The sequence below is a fragment of the Carassius auratus genome, unplaced genomic scaffold (genome assembly GCF_003368295.1).
Source record: "Carassius auratus strain Wakin unplaced genomic scaffold, ASM336829v1 scaf_tig00004433, whole genome shotgun sequence".
NCBI lineage: Eukaryota > Metazoa > Chordata > Actinopteri > Cypriniformes > Cyprinidae > Carassius > Carassius auratus.
In genome coordinates, this window is record NW_020523597.1 from 297357 (window position 1) to 311775 (window position 14419).

A 14419-nucleotide genomic window follows, 5' to 3' on the forward strand; every position below is an offset into this window, starting at 1 on the left:
TTGGTATATACTTGCATGTAACCAATATCATTGAAAAGTGTGGGTTTTAAAAGAAACTAATACTTTTATTAATTGAGAAAACATTAAATTGATCAAAAGTGACAGTTAATTCTATGTTACAAAAGATTTTCCATTTAAATACATGTAATTCTACTTCTTTTAAACTTCCAATTCAAAGAATCCTGAAAAAAATGCATTACTGAATTCTGTTTCGCAAACAAAAATATTAAGCACAGCTGCTTTCAGCATCGATTAAAAAATGTTTCTTGAGCACAAAATAAAAATAATAGAATGATTGGAGTAACAACTGCTAAAAATGTAGTTTTTTGCCACCACTGAAATAAAAATGTGATTTTCAAATTTCAAAAAAGAAAATCAAATTTCAAAAAAGTTTTTACTGTATTTTTTCAAAAAAGTTTTCACTGTATTTTTTTATCCAACAAATCCATCATTGGAGAACATAAGTAACTTCTTTTTAAATAAATAATTTAAATTTTAATAAACATCATTCAATTTTATATTTAAAATATGTTAATAATGTATTTATATATACAACAAAAAAACAAATTTTTTTTTACATTTTATATTTGAAGAGATGCAAAAGCCTCCAGGTGTCATTTGAAATTTTCTTCTTAAATGAGCATTTTTCTCAAGCTCCTCTGTTTATGTTCGGTTATTTCACTTTAATGGCAATGAAAAGAACCTATTGGTTGCCATTAACATGAAATTACTGAACCTACACATAGGTATACAATTTTAAATAATATACTTGAAAATACTATGAAAAATACAAACTGCAAATCTGCAGTCTTTTTGCTTTGTAAGTTTAAAAAGCATTCTAATCAGAAATTACAGAAAACCGCTTCAAACCACTTAAGTAGGAGATGCGACATGCTGATTCAAAAATATCTAAATGCTTTTATAAAGACAGAATATGCAATACTGAATAAAAGGATTATGCTATATGAGTCATGTGTTTTAATAAAGCCTTACTGTACCATCGAGTTAATCCTCCTGCTACATGATCAGGCAGAGAATTAAACCCCATTATATGCAACCATTACACTGTAATCTATTTTTCCCCATTTCCTCTTACAACCAGGAAATGCTGATTTTACACAAAATAAAATTAAGAGCAGCAATTTTGGAAAAACAATCCTCTGTGCTCACTTCCGGAATGGGCAACATTAAACCCACTTCACTTACTGGTATGTTGGATGTAATACCATTGCAGTAGCTAGCTTTCGACCTTGAATCATAGATAAATTATGCACGTGAACTGTAATGCAACCCTGGTCTGAAGCAAAAGCCAAGTGCTTTAACAGTGTAACAGCTACCTGTTCCATTATGCACAATAAAGCCCCATAATGGGCCTGTCTGCAAACAACACAGGAAACAGCCATGTGTGACACCGAACACTTTTGGCCTGGATGTGGCACCCCAGTGAAGTCAAAGACAGAAGGGAAGGACACACACCTGAACAATCATGTGGAGGGATGACTGCAATTTGAGAGAAGTGGTGATGTGCTTGAATCAAGAAAAAAAGCAAGCTGGAAGTAGGCCTGGTCCACTTTGCCACAGCTGCAGCTGTCAGAAATTAGGCTGGGGCCCTTTATAGTTTTTTTGTTGTTGTTTTTTTGTGGCTGCTGAGGTCAAAATCAAAAAGGAAGAGTTGATGTTTTCCACCAGATAGGCTTTATTACAAGTCTGTGTTTTAAACAGCTTTACTCAAGACCTCAGTGATCCCTGTTAAAGTTCTCCTAAGAGGCTACTAGCTGCGGAAAAATGGCAGACAGTTAGCAGCTCCCATCAGAACCTAAACTATGAGCCTCGGCCCTTTCCTTTCACTCTGGCTGCCCACAACAGCTAGTATGTCGGCTACTGAACCGGTGTCCAATTAAAATCACTCTGCTTGGACTGCTTCCCAGTTCAACTGCATTGGCAGGAAGCTCTAACGTTCAGACTGGGAAAGATGAAAACAAGTGTAGTCTCATTCAGCCAGACTAGCATTATCGAGATTTCTTCTTTTTTTCAGGTTTGAAAGGTGAAGATCATTACAAACCACTCGTCTTTTCAAAAAACTAATTACTTCAAGTGTTTTGACTCGGAGAAGAAATGTCATCCTTTCTCACTAGAGACTACAGTAGAAGCTTGTGGATTGTTATAAAAGCTCTATTATAAAAGCTCTATTATAATCCTAGGTGTACGCTTAATAGACTTTTCCTGATAGCATTCTGGCCTAACCGTATGAAATCAAAGACTCAAATTGCAGTATCAACAGCCATACACGAAACAGAAACTCCATACTGTATATAAAAATAAATAAATAAATAAAAAACAGATATAAAAATACACACAATATTTTCTAGACGCAGTGGTAAGGAAATCAATAGCAACACTGCAGTTCCAGCCCATTCTAATTGCGTTTCAAGTCAGGGATGTTGGGCTACTGTCTGCTGTTTTACGAGGACCAACAGCGCTCTCTAATGGAAGTTTTAAAAAGACTCCCTCTTTGGGAACTAAATGGTGAACCACATCAAAATACTTCCTCTTTTTTCACCGTCTCTGAAGATTACAAAAGAGCATCGGGTTCAAACAGGCCCTCAGAAGAAGCACTGCTTCAGCTGCTTCTGTGATCCATCAGAGCACTTGCTGACTGTCTTCGGTGCTGTAACACAAGCTGTTAGCAATCATATCAATGATGACACCTTGCCTGAAAGCCTGACCAGCTCCCACATTCATATCACTGCCAAACAAAATGGCAAAAAATGACTATTGAACCGTAGTTTCAACCACATTAATAATCACTGTTTGTTGTTAAAAGGACACAACAATATATGGATTTTACCAACGCAACTAAGTATTTTGGTGGTAACTATAGTTGCCAAGTGTTGTATATCACTGCCCTAAAAATAAAAATAAAGTATTACAATTATAATAATAACAACAGGATTTTTTTTTTTCAACGTGAATAAAAATGTAAAAATAAATACAATTAAGATTGTTAAGTTGTGATCTGTGACTTGTGGTCGTCATGCCAACATGTTTAGTACACAGATGAACTTGGAGTCAAACTGCTGCTGTTTTCAAATCGGGGAACTTATGTGGTTTGTTAGGTCGTCAGTTTCCCGTTTAAAGAAGATAATAATAATTTAATAATATGGCGGCATGTTTGGTGCCGGATTTCCCAGCTGTAAGGATTGCCTTGGAGCATTTGGGCGAGTTAGGTAAGAAACTGTATTATATGCACGAACGATTTCATACGATTACTAGCGGCAAATATTTCACGTACACCGATTTCAATATGAAGCCATCGATATATGAATTACTGACCTCTAATTTAGCCTGTGTGTGAAGTGATAAATTCTTTGACACCTTACAGATAAACGACTGAGGGAAGAAGGCGTTTCATTTAGTCAAGAAGCTAGTCACCACCTGAGAGAGACAGCTGACGCTATTAAAGAGCTGGTATTTTCAAGTATTTATATTTATTTATTCATTTTATTTTTTACTTTAATCATAAAATACATTGTGGGTTGCAAAAAAAAGGGGGTAAATATTCAGGATATTTAGTATATCCAATGTGGCATTTCTGTTACGTAGTCATGTCCTGTAACATTATTATCAATTATGAAATTCAGAATTTTAAGAGATGAAAATCATATCAAATGGTTTCTTTTGTCACAGTTAAGTCAACACTGGGGTGAATTAAAATAATTTCACAACTTCAGTTTGACTAGATGTTGCCATTTTGAGTGCAATCCACAATAGGTGACCATCTAACATAACTAACATAAAATAAATTGGTAATTTCAGTTGTTTCTTTTTATATTCCTTTCTCTAATCAAATTGTTTACTACTTTTACTATTTCTTTTTTTTTTTTCTTCTTCAATATCGTTTTAACTGATAAACACTCAGAAATCAATATCACTTTATATCCTGTTAACTGTACACCTTACAGAATCCAAATGATACTGCTTGACAGGAATGACCCATGTAGACTATGTGTTTTTTTACTATGGCATTCATATATAGGAATCTTCTAGAAAAATAGCCCGCGAGAAACTTGAAATTGAAACTATTGAGACAAGCAAGCTTCGACATCGAACAATAAACCTAGAGGATGACATCAGAAGTGAAATATCAGGTGAGTTCTTTCATAAATCCTTGGAAAACTGTTGAATCCATGAAGTATAAGTCTAAATATTGGGCCATCTCTGGCAACAACTCACCTGCAGCATAATGGTGGTTGGGAAACTGCTCAGGTAACTTCTTAAAGTTGTTATTTTTTTTTTTAAGCTTGTGTCACAGCGGCTAGAGAAGACAATGCTGCAGAGATGAATCGACTTCAGTCTGAGCTGAAAACTGTAGTAGATGACATACAATCCATGGAGGAGAAGCAACAACTCCTTGAACAAGAAAATGCTGCTCTGATGTGAGTATTCAAACATGTTGACTGAAGGGGATCATGGGAAATGTAGTTCACATTGCTATTTCTACCATTTACATCCCCCAAACTCATTAAATCTGAAGTGCATACATTATTCAGTACAATTGAATCTTTTTTCTGACTAATGGCAGTTAAGGGAAGTGTTTGAGAAACCTGTTTGGAAACAGTCATTATTTTGTTCGTTACCAAAGAAATAACACACAAACATGATAAAATATATGTTGACTTCTTCCTGCAATTATATTTCAGTCAGGAGAAAGAAAACATCAAAGGAAACTATGAAGATGATGTTGACCAGATGAATCAGCAGATGTCAAACAAAGCTAGTATACAGATGATTTTAACAGAAAAACAGAATGAGATTCAGTCATTGAAGGACAAAATTGTCCAGGTGAAAGCGGCCCAACAGGACCTAAAAGAAAACATGATTCAGAAGAGTAAAACATTTGCTGAAAGCAAACATGCTGTGGAAAAAGAGGTAGTCTGGGCTTGTTTTTTTTTGGGGGGGGGGGGGTATTTTTACTCAAAAGCTGTGATTCTGTTCATATTTTCCCTCTTTAGATAGAGGAAATTGCTCTTAAGATTAAAGAACAAAGAAAAATCAATGCAGGAACACGCAAGGAGCTGGATATCCTTACATCAGAACTCCAAGACAAGGAGGAGACAATAACACAGTGTGAAAAAGTAAGCATCTACATGCATTTTACAGTGTCTAAACAATATTACAATACTGATGGCATACAACGATTGGAATGGCTTGCTTTATTCATCTGGTTTCAGCATATATCTCAGATGGAGAAAAACATTGCAAGAATGGCAGCATCTAAAATCATGTACAAAGAATGGCTTCATGAGGAGAAAAGTCAGCAAGAGGAACTTAATCGTCAGAAGTAATCAGTGACTGGTTTTAGCATCAAGCAGTTCTGTTTCCTTCACCTCTGGTCAACAGAAATCAGCTTTTGTTATTCATAATCAACAGGGAGACTCATGAGCGTGAACTTCTTGAACTGGCAGAAGCGAGTGAGCAGAAAGTTCAGGGCCTTCAGAAGCAGATGGTGGAGGTAAGTAGAGGTAGATGTATTTGTGAAACTCCTTACACTAAACGAATGGCTGCTCCATAATACACTCTTATCGGATGAGATCCGAACCCTCAAATCTCTTTCTTTAGATGTCAGATCTGAAGCATTGATTTCCTGCCTCTGGCCGGTCCTGCTGAGCAACCATCACATTGAGCTTTTAAAATGCTTTTCTTCAAAGACACAATGTGCATAGATGACCTTTAATACAGCTGAGTGCTGGACTGCCCTTAGATGTTAGATAGTTCAAGCAGTCAGTAGATCTGCACCATGAAAATCTATCTATCCATATATCTGTCTAGGCTACCGATGGGATACAGTGATGCTGGTTATGCAAGATACAGGAGGCGATTACCTGTCAGTGTTAAAATAATACATATTGGAATATAAATTTAAAAAACAAAATGACAAGAACACATAATAAAATAAAAAGGTGAAATTAAAATGAAACTGAAATATATATTCAAAATATTAATAAATACTATAATAGTGTATAAACAATACTAAATAACACTGTTTCTGGTGCAAAATTACATATTTGTTAAAATAGGAAACATTATGAATGAAGCTTGCTTAATAAAAAGTTTCTTAATCAGTAACTGTATATCAATAACTTAATCAGTTATATAAAAAAAAAAGTATTATGACAATTAATAAAACACCACTATCTAGTGGTGTTTCAGTTAAAAAATAATGATCTATATCTGGTGTTGTAAGAGGTTTGGAGATAAACCTAATTTAACTTTTTTTTTCACTTACATTTTTATTTATTCATTCATTCATAAAGAAAGAAATGAAATGATCTGTCTATTTAAACTTCAGGGGAGGATTGATTGTACTGAAATTCATTTATTCTGATTTTAATAAAACAATTGGACAGGATGGTTTTCAATATGTATGGTTTTCAATAACATTTTAATGACATTTGTGGAAGGTGCTTGAATGTCATGCAGAAAAACTATATTTTAGGTATATGTTTTTTTTATGCATATTTAAAAAATTCAATATATAATATAATGCTTAATATTCATTTATTATTTTAACATTGTATAATGTAACAGATTTTAAATTCTTTTGATTTTGGGGATCTAATCCATCACTTACGGCTCGTTTTCACCGAGAGATCATGGTGAAATTTAATCTGGCTCTAAATCCGTTACCTAACACTAAGCAGCTGTGATTTCATCTCAGATTGAAAATGAGATAAAGGAAGAACAGAAAGTGAAAAGTGCTCTATCAGAGCCCCTCGCTAAACTGTCAGACATCTTCAGCACTCAGAGGAAAGAGGAAGATGACATGATTGCTGAACATCACAGTCTGTTCAAACGGTACATTCATTTCTTTAATACTCCTTCTTCATTGCTTTATCCTGATGACTAACTTGAAATGTGTTCCTTTGTTTTAGATTAGAGGAGAATAAACTGAGACGTGATGAGGATGTTATATCCATTGCCAAATGTAGATTTGAAATCAAAAACATGAAAGAAGAGATGAGACAGCTTCACGACGCTAACATGTATGAACCTGTCTTTTGTTTTATGACTTTCTCTTACTACATTACATGTAAATAGTTTGATACCTTTATCTGTGTGGTCGACTCTCAGAATCAATGCAGATATGTTTGAGAAAACTCTGGAGGAACTGGAAGGTCAGTTGGCCAAACATAACATGAGCAGGTCTGTTCAACATCTTATTTTAATCTTTAATGATATATCTTCTACAGGGAACTAAACTGCAAAATGTACTTGAGAAACAAAATTGTGCATAAGAATAATAATAAAATAATAAATTAATATACCAAAAAATAACAGTAGTACTGAAAACATGAAAAACAGTGGGTTTATCTTGAATAAAGCTTCACTTTGTTAAGAAATTTGTTTTTTATTTTTATAAATTAATTTTATAAATTAATTAGTATTTTTTTTATCATGCACAATTTAGCTAACAAGACAACAATGCAGTTTATTTAACTTTTTAGAGAGAGAATAATCAATTCAATGAAGAAAAAATAATAGAATACATAAAACAGATCAATCATTTTACAAATGAACAAATAAAGTTTCAGCTGGTTTAATTCATGTTTAAATGTGGTTAAATGTAAAAAAAATAAATTAATAATGTTTAAAACGGGTTTATCTTGATCTACATAAGTCACTGGACAGTTAACAATGAGAATTGTTATTCATCCTCAAATCATTGTTTACATGGTCATTATAATTTTTATATCCAGGGCAGCAGTTGAAGCTGAGAGAGAGAAAATAAGTCAATCTCACAAAACCCTTAAAGAGGAACACGAAGAGTATGTGAAGGAGATCAATGCAGCCATCGAACAGGCCCAGAAGAAATATGGAGAGTTGCTTCATGAGGTCCGACAGAAACACTAGACAGAAGTGGTGGAAATGTAAAGAGACATCACTGTATCTAAGGCATGTTGTTGTTGTTTTTGTAGAAGAAGAACCTCCAAAACCATATATTATTGAATTCGGTTATAATGGATCTTACAGAAGAGCTGACAAATTTAGAGGAAGTGGGAAAACAAATGGAAATGAACTACCAGGCTGAAATTCAACAGCTTACAGTAAAGCTTACAGAGAATCCATATTCATACACTTATTTTAGGCTCAATAAAACATTTCAAGATGGATGTGGTTAAGCTAAGCGTGCATCTGAAAACTAAAAATGCATGTCTTGTGTCTTAAAAGAGGGATGTAGAATCAATCACTCAAGCTCATACAGAAAGAGAACAGGAGCTCAAGGACCAAGAGTCGATTTTAGAGACGGTGCAGTCTCAGTTTGACATTGACCACCTCAAACATCAGACTTTCAAAAACCAAATAACAGGTACTAACTTCATATATATTCTCCTCATGTACTGTAACTCAACACTGCATCATATCGGAACTATGGAGTCATGAACTACTTCTCAGCTACTATTAGATATGATTTACAATATACTGTACAACTGGGTCATTCTATAACTGCAAATAACTGAAAAGAGAAAGAATAGAGATCGACTTTTTCACTGTAAATGGATGTTTTTGGCCATTTTGAATTGGCAAATTCAATGGCAATTGTAGAATTAACTGAACTTCTGTTTTTCTTTTTTTATCAGAGCTGGTAACCCAAAGAAAACTTATTGAGGTCTCCATTGAGAACTTCACAAAACAGACTGCTGCTCTCCTAAAACCAAAGGTCAGCATTGACTAAGAATTTTCCAATCGTGTGCTAGTTTACGTGATGGTCTAGTGTCCATTTGTATGTTTGTAGGAAGATCTAAAAAGAGAGTTAATGACTTTGAGGGCCAAGCATATGGAGATGTTAACTGCCAACGCTGCAGTGATCAGTGAAGTCGAAAAAAGCATCTACGAGAATAAGGTCATGCTGGAGCAAGTTACGATGGAAAACAGTCGCCTGCATGTGGTGAAAACTCACACTAATCAGCACACTGACACATACCCTTGTTAGCACGCCGCCTCAGATGTTTTCAACAGCAAATAGTTTTTGTTTTTTTCAACAGTGCATTGAACAACTGAAGGAGGAAATATTGGATGCAAAGAAAGACAAGGAAAAATATATGCACGAAGTCAAATGGATGAACGAGGAAGTGCAGTCTCTCTTTAGTAAGTCTTTTGACAATGACTTTGAACATTTAAAAAAAATATTCTGCTCGTAATATAACGATCCAGAACAAATAATGTATATTTTCCATTCCTAGAGACTCTAACGGATACCTGGAATACAAATATGTTGCTTACTGAGGTACGAGAAAATGTCAAAACACAGTACAGTTAAGGAAGGTTCCTGGTTCAGTAATTATGATCTCAATCAATAGCACTTGTGGAATGTTGTCAGTTATTTCTCGGTTTGTCCCTCGGTTTATAACAAAATACATAACTGTGTCTAGAATAATGCACTTACGAAGCAAGTCAAATGGAAGCGTTTCATGCTTGTAGAATCTCCTGTAAAGAGAGGGATGCCAGAAATAGTTTCCATGGTAACTGGCAACAGAAGTTATTCATCAGGATTAATGCAATGAATCTGGAACGTTCCTTTAAACTGATGAACTTGCATGTTTTCTGATGTGGCTATTAAAAACCTTTTTCTGAACTTGGTGTTTTGCCATAGGACTTCATCAGATGTTACTGTACAATAAATGAACTAATTTATAATCTTTTATATTAGAACTCTGCAAATCAAGACCAAAAGATTGTGGATAATATACACAATCTCATAGTGAGGATTCAAGAAAGAAAACATCACATCAGTGACATCAACAACAGACTGGAGAAAGAGTTATTGGGCATGAGCTCCGTGTTAGAGAAGCCAAACTTCAAGAACACTTAATTTCACATTGATATGGAACAATGTCTTCTGACATTTAAAAACTATTTTACAGAGACCTCAATTATTAAGAGCAGCTTTTAAATATTTTATAATAGTTGAAAATGTATGATTATAGAAAATAGGGTAATAATGTTTCATTTCTGAGCATTTGAATACATGAACTAAAAATGAGCAAAATGTTTATTACATGTATTAATCTTTGTTCATTATATCACACCTATGCAAAAATTGTTCACAATTTATTCAACAAGTCAAATGCAGCTGACAAACATTAATTTTGTATAACATGCATAACATATACTACTACATGCTGAATAAAACTGTAAAACAATATTATCTGTAATCATTCCATACTTCTCTGTAGAAGGTATAAATATCCATCCTTAATAAGAGAAATCGTTAATCAAGTTGTGAGGATGAGTGTCTGAGAACACTGGAAACTACATAATTATTCTCAATACAGTGTGTGTGCAGATTCACATATTCAGCAGCAAAACAATCCTATAATGCCACATGCAAATTCGTCACAACATACCTTTTATAGTGTTAAGCTTTTAATACATACAATTATTTTTGGCACAACAAAGTTTGTCATGTGAAAATGGCTAACATTACTTCAGGACTCTCAGGAAATTCACAGACCAGCTGTTTTATATTTAACACACAAAAAATACATACTAGCAATATACTATATCATGAGCAGTGACTATGGCTCTTTGGTGTCCATGCCAAAGGTTTCATTAAATTAAACGTCTCTAACGTTAGTCTGAGGGAGGTGAATCTCCTACACAGGAAGTGACATCAGTGTCCATTCCCACCCTCTGACAGAATTCTGTTTGGCTCTGTGAACCTGGCCGTCAGCAGGTAGAAGAGAGCGGGTCCAGGCACCAGAGCCAACAACGGCAAATCCTGCCCCAGTTTATCCAGTCGGGATATGGAAATGATACCATATGCATGGAGGAGCCAATGGCTGAAGAGAACCACGAGGCGTTTCTTCTTAGCCACAAGGTTTTTGAAAGACTGTGGGAGACGAGTCACAAAGAGTTTTAGCACATCTTTAAAAATGAAATAAAAGGAATTATGGAAGAAGAAAAAAAACAGTACACAATGTATTTACCTGTATCTCCGAAGCAGACATGTAAACTGCCAACGTGACCAAAGATAAGACCAAAATAATATATGGAAATGCATAATCTGATGATAAAAAAGAAAGGGAAATACAAAAACAGAAGTGTCAACCGGAGATATTAGAATTAGCAAAAACCATAAAACATTTTACCTGAAAGACAAAAATATCAATAAAAACACAAAAATTTTATGTAGAAACAATATACAGGAATTTTACAAAAGCTGATAAAAATGAAACTATTAAAACTGTTACAAAACTAATAATGTAAACAATTTCAAAATAATTTTAATTAAAAAATAGTTAGCTGCTGATTTTCATTTAGTTTAACTTGATCTATTAAAATAACTTAATCTGAAATTAAAATGACTAAAAACTTTAAACTCTGTTTTTATCAAACTGACAAAAACAACAAAATTACTAAAATCTTAAAATCAACAAAATTAAAACAAAAATATTAAAATAATTAAAGAATCATGATATTATTAAAATCTCTATTAGTATCTCAGTGATCAGTAAAATAATACTGATGTCAACTAGGAACACTTTCAAATGTTCATTAAAAAAAGAAAAGAGTGACGCTCACAAAGAAGTCCTCCTCCAACGGCCTGCAGGACCGTGAGGATGGGGAAGAAGTACAGCGCTGCGTAGATGCTCCTGAAACGATCGGTCTTGCCTAAACCACACGCAATCTTTTTAACCAGAAGTGGCCGCAGAAGCATCATAAGAACCAGACAGAAGGCGTAGTAGATCAACACGATGGTGTACCTGAAAGAGCAGGTCATCAGAAAGCAGCAGAAATAACTGGTGTATCAAAACAAATAAAAAGTCATTCTGAAAAGGCCACTCACAGAGGGAACACAGCCTCCTGCGTGCAGTGCAGAGTGGTGACGTAGTCGGGACTGGGGTTGTACAACATGGTGTACCAGTCAGACATCATCTTAACCTTACAGGAACGAATATACAGGGAGCCGACAGGATCGTTGAGAAGCAGAGTCACTATGGCAGCAGCCGTGCACTCAAACAGAGCAGTAATATGCTGGAAAAGGGCACTAGAACTGGAGATGATATTAAGAGAGCATAGGTTAGTTTGAAGCTGCGTTTAAAAAATGCATTATTCAAGTTTAAAGGGACAGTCCACCAAAAAATGGAAATCTAATTCCAACGCTGTTTTTTTCCATGGAACATAAAAAAAGATATTATCAAAAATGTTTGTAACCAAAAAGTTTTGACTTTAACCTATTAACTGTCACCCGTCCGCTCTGTGGGACACCTACATTTACTTCACTGTATTACAATTAAATCTAATCTAATCTTGACAAACTATATATCGTTGGAAAGGTCTAAGACTCCCAAAATATATATTTTATCAATGTTTTTTGTAAAAAAATATGTAGGAAAAGTAATAGATTAATTTATGACAAGAGTGCACCCTCAAAAATCTACATTATAACAGGAATTTTGACCTTTGTTAAAAAAAAAACAAGACTTCTTTGTTGCCTTTTTCTCTATCACTTTTTAGAAATCATGAGAAATTATATATCAACTGAAAACTTAAAATCTCAAAATTCATCCTTTAAAACTCATTTTAAAATCAGACATTTCCTTACCATGTAAATGGTACATCAATATCATGTTACAAAATGTTTTCAGTCATGAATTATAAAAATTTAAGTTTGGATCGTGCACTACAAAGTCAATGTTCAAAAATATGAGTCACAGTTAAGGGGTTAAGTCGCCGAGAACAGAAACATTCTTCATATCATGCTTTACATGGACCACAAGAGAAACAGGATTCTTTCCCTTCTACAAATTAAGGCATGAAAAGGTCTTTAATCACAGCTGAAACTCTTAAATTCATCAAGCTTTGGCATTAAATGCTGCATGCGCTACAAAAGAATAAAGATTGATAATAATCTTCCTCAGTATTTTAGTTCTGTTTGCCAATACAAATATCTAAAAAAAAATGCATTTGCTTGAGATGAAAAGTCTTGTTTTCCGAGAAACTAAACAAAGTGAATCAAGTTTATGCTTATTACAAGAACAAACATGTCACCGGGGTATGAAAACTTGCTTTCCCTGTAAATTAAGTGGATTCTTCTGAGCCCATTAGCAGATATTTGTTCTTGTTTTAATCACAAACTCACTTAATTTCGTTCAGTGACTTCTTGTTTTCTCATTTTGCATCTCAAGTAAATGATTTCTAAAAAAGTACTGAACATCACTTTTTTTTTTTGCAAAAAAAGTTATTTCTAATGAGTTATTTCCATATTGTAATGAATCGCTACAAAACATTTAGAAGCCGTATAGATGTACAGTATTGTATTCCATTCAATTTATTCTCTTACATTTTCTTTACTTGGTCTTAAATCTACCTTCATAAAACCTGCGGAAACCCTGAAGAAAGAAAAGCATGAAAGTGTGGAAAGGATGAGTAAAAGAGGACTGATTTTTCATTTTTGGGTGAACGATCACGTTGAGGGTGATGATATTGCAAAACAAAACACAAACGAATCAGATCCGCACAATAATATTGCCACATATATCATACTATTGTTTAGAAAAAGAAATTCTGCCGACTACCTTTTCTTCCCAGAATACCACTCAATAAAGAACCAGTGCAGGACCAGAGGCAGCATCGCCATGAAGCCCAGGTACAGCCAGTCATACAGCTCTGGAGAACCACTGCACTCCTCACATATCTTTTGATAGTTAGTTCTCTGACCACGAGGACAAACCTTGATAACAAGAGTGATGAAGGTTATTAAACCCCTAAATAACTAAACAATTGTGAACTAGTAAAATGTCGTATGTACATAATCGTGCTGTTACACCGTACATATGAGTCATGAGCTTTTGCATTAGTACACATTGTAACCATGCATTAAACAATCTGTGTGTGTTTTATTTGGACCGATTCCTGTAAAAAGAGGCACTTACCCCACATTCTCCTACAGCAGAGTTATTTATGAGGGTCTTCCCGCAGTACAGCCCAGGACAGGTGAAGCTCATCGCTACAGCTGCATGACACCCAGAACAAAACAGCATTCAAATAATCATACCCTTAAATTCAATATAAAACATTTGAATCGTGTTGTCATGGCAGTAAACTGGAGCCTCTATCAACAGCAATGAATTATATATTGTCACTTGCTGATTGCAAACATTCGTGATCTTTTTAACATACCCATGTCATACGCAGCATTAAAAAATATTCAATCGCTGAGTTTATTGATATAGCTGATTTCAAGCTGTATTTTAAAAAAATACGTAACAGAAACCGGAAGAATATAGAATAAACGCCTTCTTCTTCTTCGTGTGATGTGGAATGTGTTACCAAAAATTGAATCGTTTCACAGCGCCACTCACTGGTCAGAAATACAGTCTGCTGGTATATGAATAATACATAAAATATGACAATC

The 14419-nt window shown here is 34.4% G+C and overlaps 2 protein-coding genes across 2 annotated transcripts; one reads left to right on the forward strand and one right to left on the reverse strand.

The window, feature by feature from the left end:
• The first annotated feature begins 3058 nt into the window (after nt 1-3058).
• ccdc175 (coiled-coil domain containing 175) lies at nt 3059-9938 on the forward strand. Its single transcript, XM_026243753.1, has 19 exons — nt 3059-3227; nt 3383-3468; nt 4037-4148; nt 4301-4436; nt 4701-4929; nt 5013-5135; nt 5232-5341; nt 5431-5512; nt 6719-6855; nt 6933-7043; nt 7132-7203; nt 7758-7893; nt 7977-8105; nt 8230-8368; nt 8640-8719; nt 8795-8947; nt 9045-9147; nt 9243-9286; nt 9710-9938. The coding sequence occupies exons 1-19, from the start codon at nt 3161-3163 to the stop codon at nt 9869-9871; spliced, it is 2211 nt and encodes a 736-aa protein (XP_026099538.1). The 5' UTR covers nt 3059-3160; the 3' UTR covers nt 9872-9938.
• A 159-nt stretch (nt 9939-10097) lies between these two features.
• Nucleotides 10098-14334, reverse strand: jkamp (jnk1/mapk8 associated membrane protein). Its single transcript, XM_026243754.1, has 7 exons — nt 14185-14334; nt 13938-14017; nt 13581-13735; nt 11849-12055; nt 11584-11765; nt 10989-11065; nt 10098-10891 (listed from the first exon to the last, which is right to left on the reverse strand). Exons 1-7 carry the CDS (start codon nt 14186-14188, stop codon nt 10673-10675), a joined length of 924 nt encoding a protein of 307 aa, XP_026099539.1. The 5' UTR covers nt 14189-14334; the 3' UTR covers nt 10098-10672.
• Nucleotides 14335-14419: the final 85 nt, after the last annotated feature.

Coding starts and splice junctions, on each gene's coding strand:
- jkamp (XM_026243754.1), bottom strand. Junction 13,736..13,937: donor CTGCTGTAGGAGAATGTGGG/GTAAGTGCCTCT, acceptor CTTGTTATCAAG/GTTTGTCCTCGTGGTCAGAG. Junction 11,766..11,848: donor CAGGAGGCTGTGTTCCCTCT/GTGAGTGGCCTT, acceptor CTGCTCTTTCAG/GTACACCATCGTGTTGATCT.
- ccdc175 (XM_026243753.1), top strand. CDS start 3,161: ATGGCGGCATGTTTGGTGCCGGATTTCCCAGCTGTAAGGATTGCCTTG. Junction 7,204..7,757: donor GCCAAACATAACATGAGCAG/GTCTGTTCAACA, acceptor TTTTATATCCAG/GGCAGCAGTTGAAGCTGAGA. Junction 7,894..7,976: donor ATGGAGAGTTGCTTCATGAG/GTCCGACAGAAA, acceptor TTGTTTTTGTAG/AAGAAGAACCTCCAAAACCA.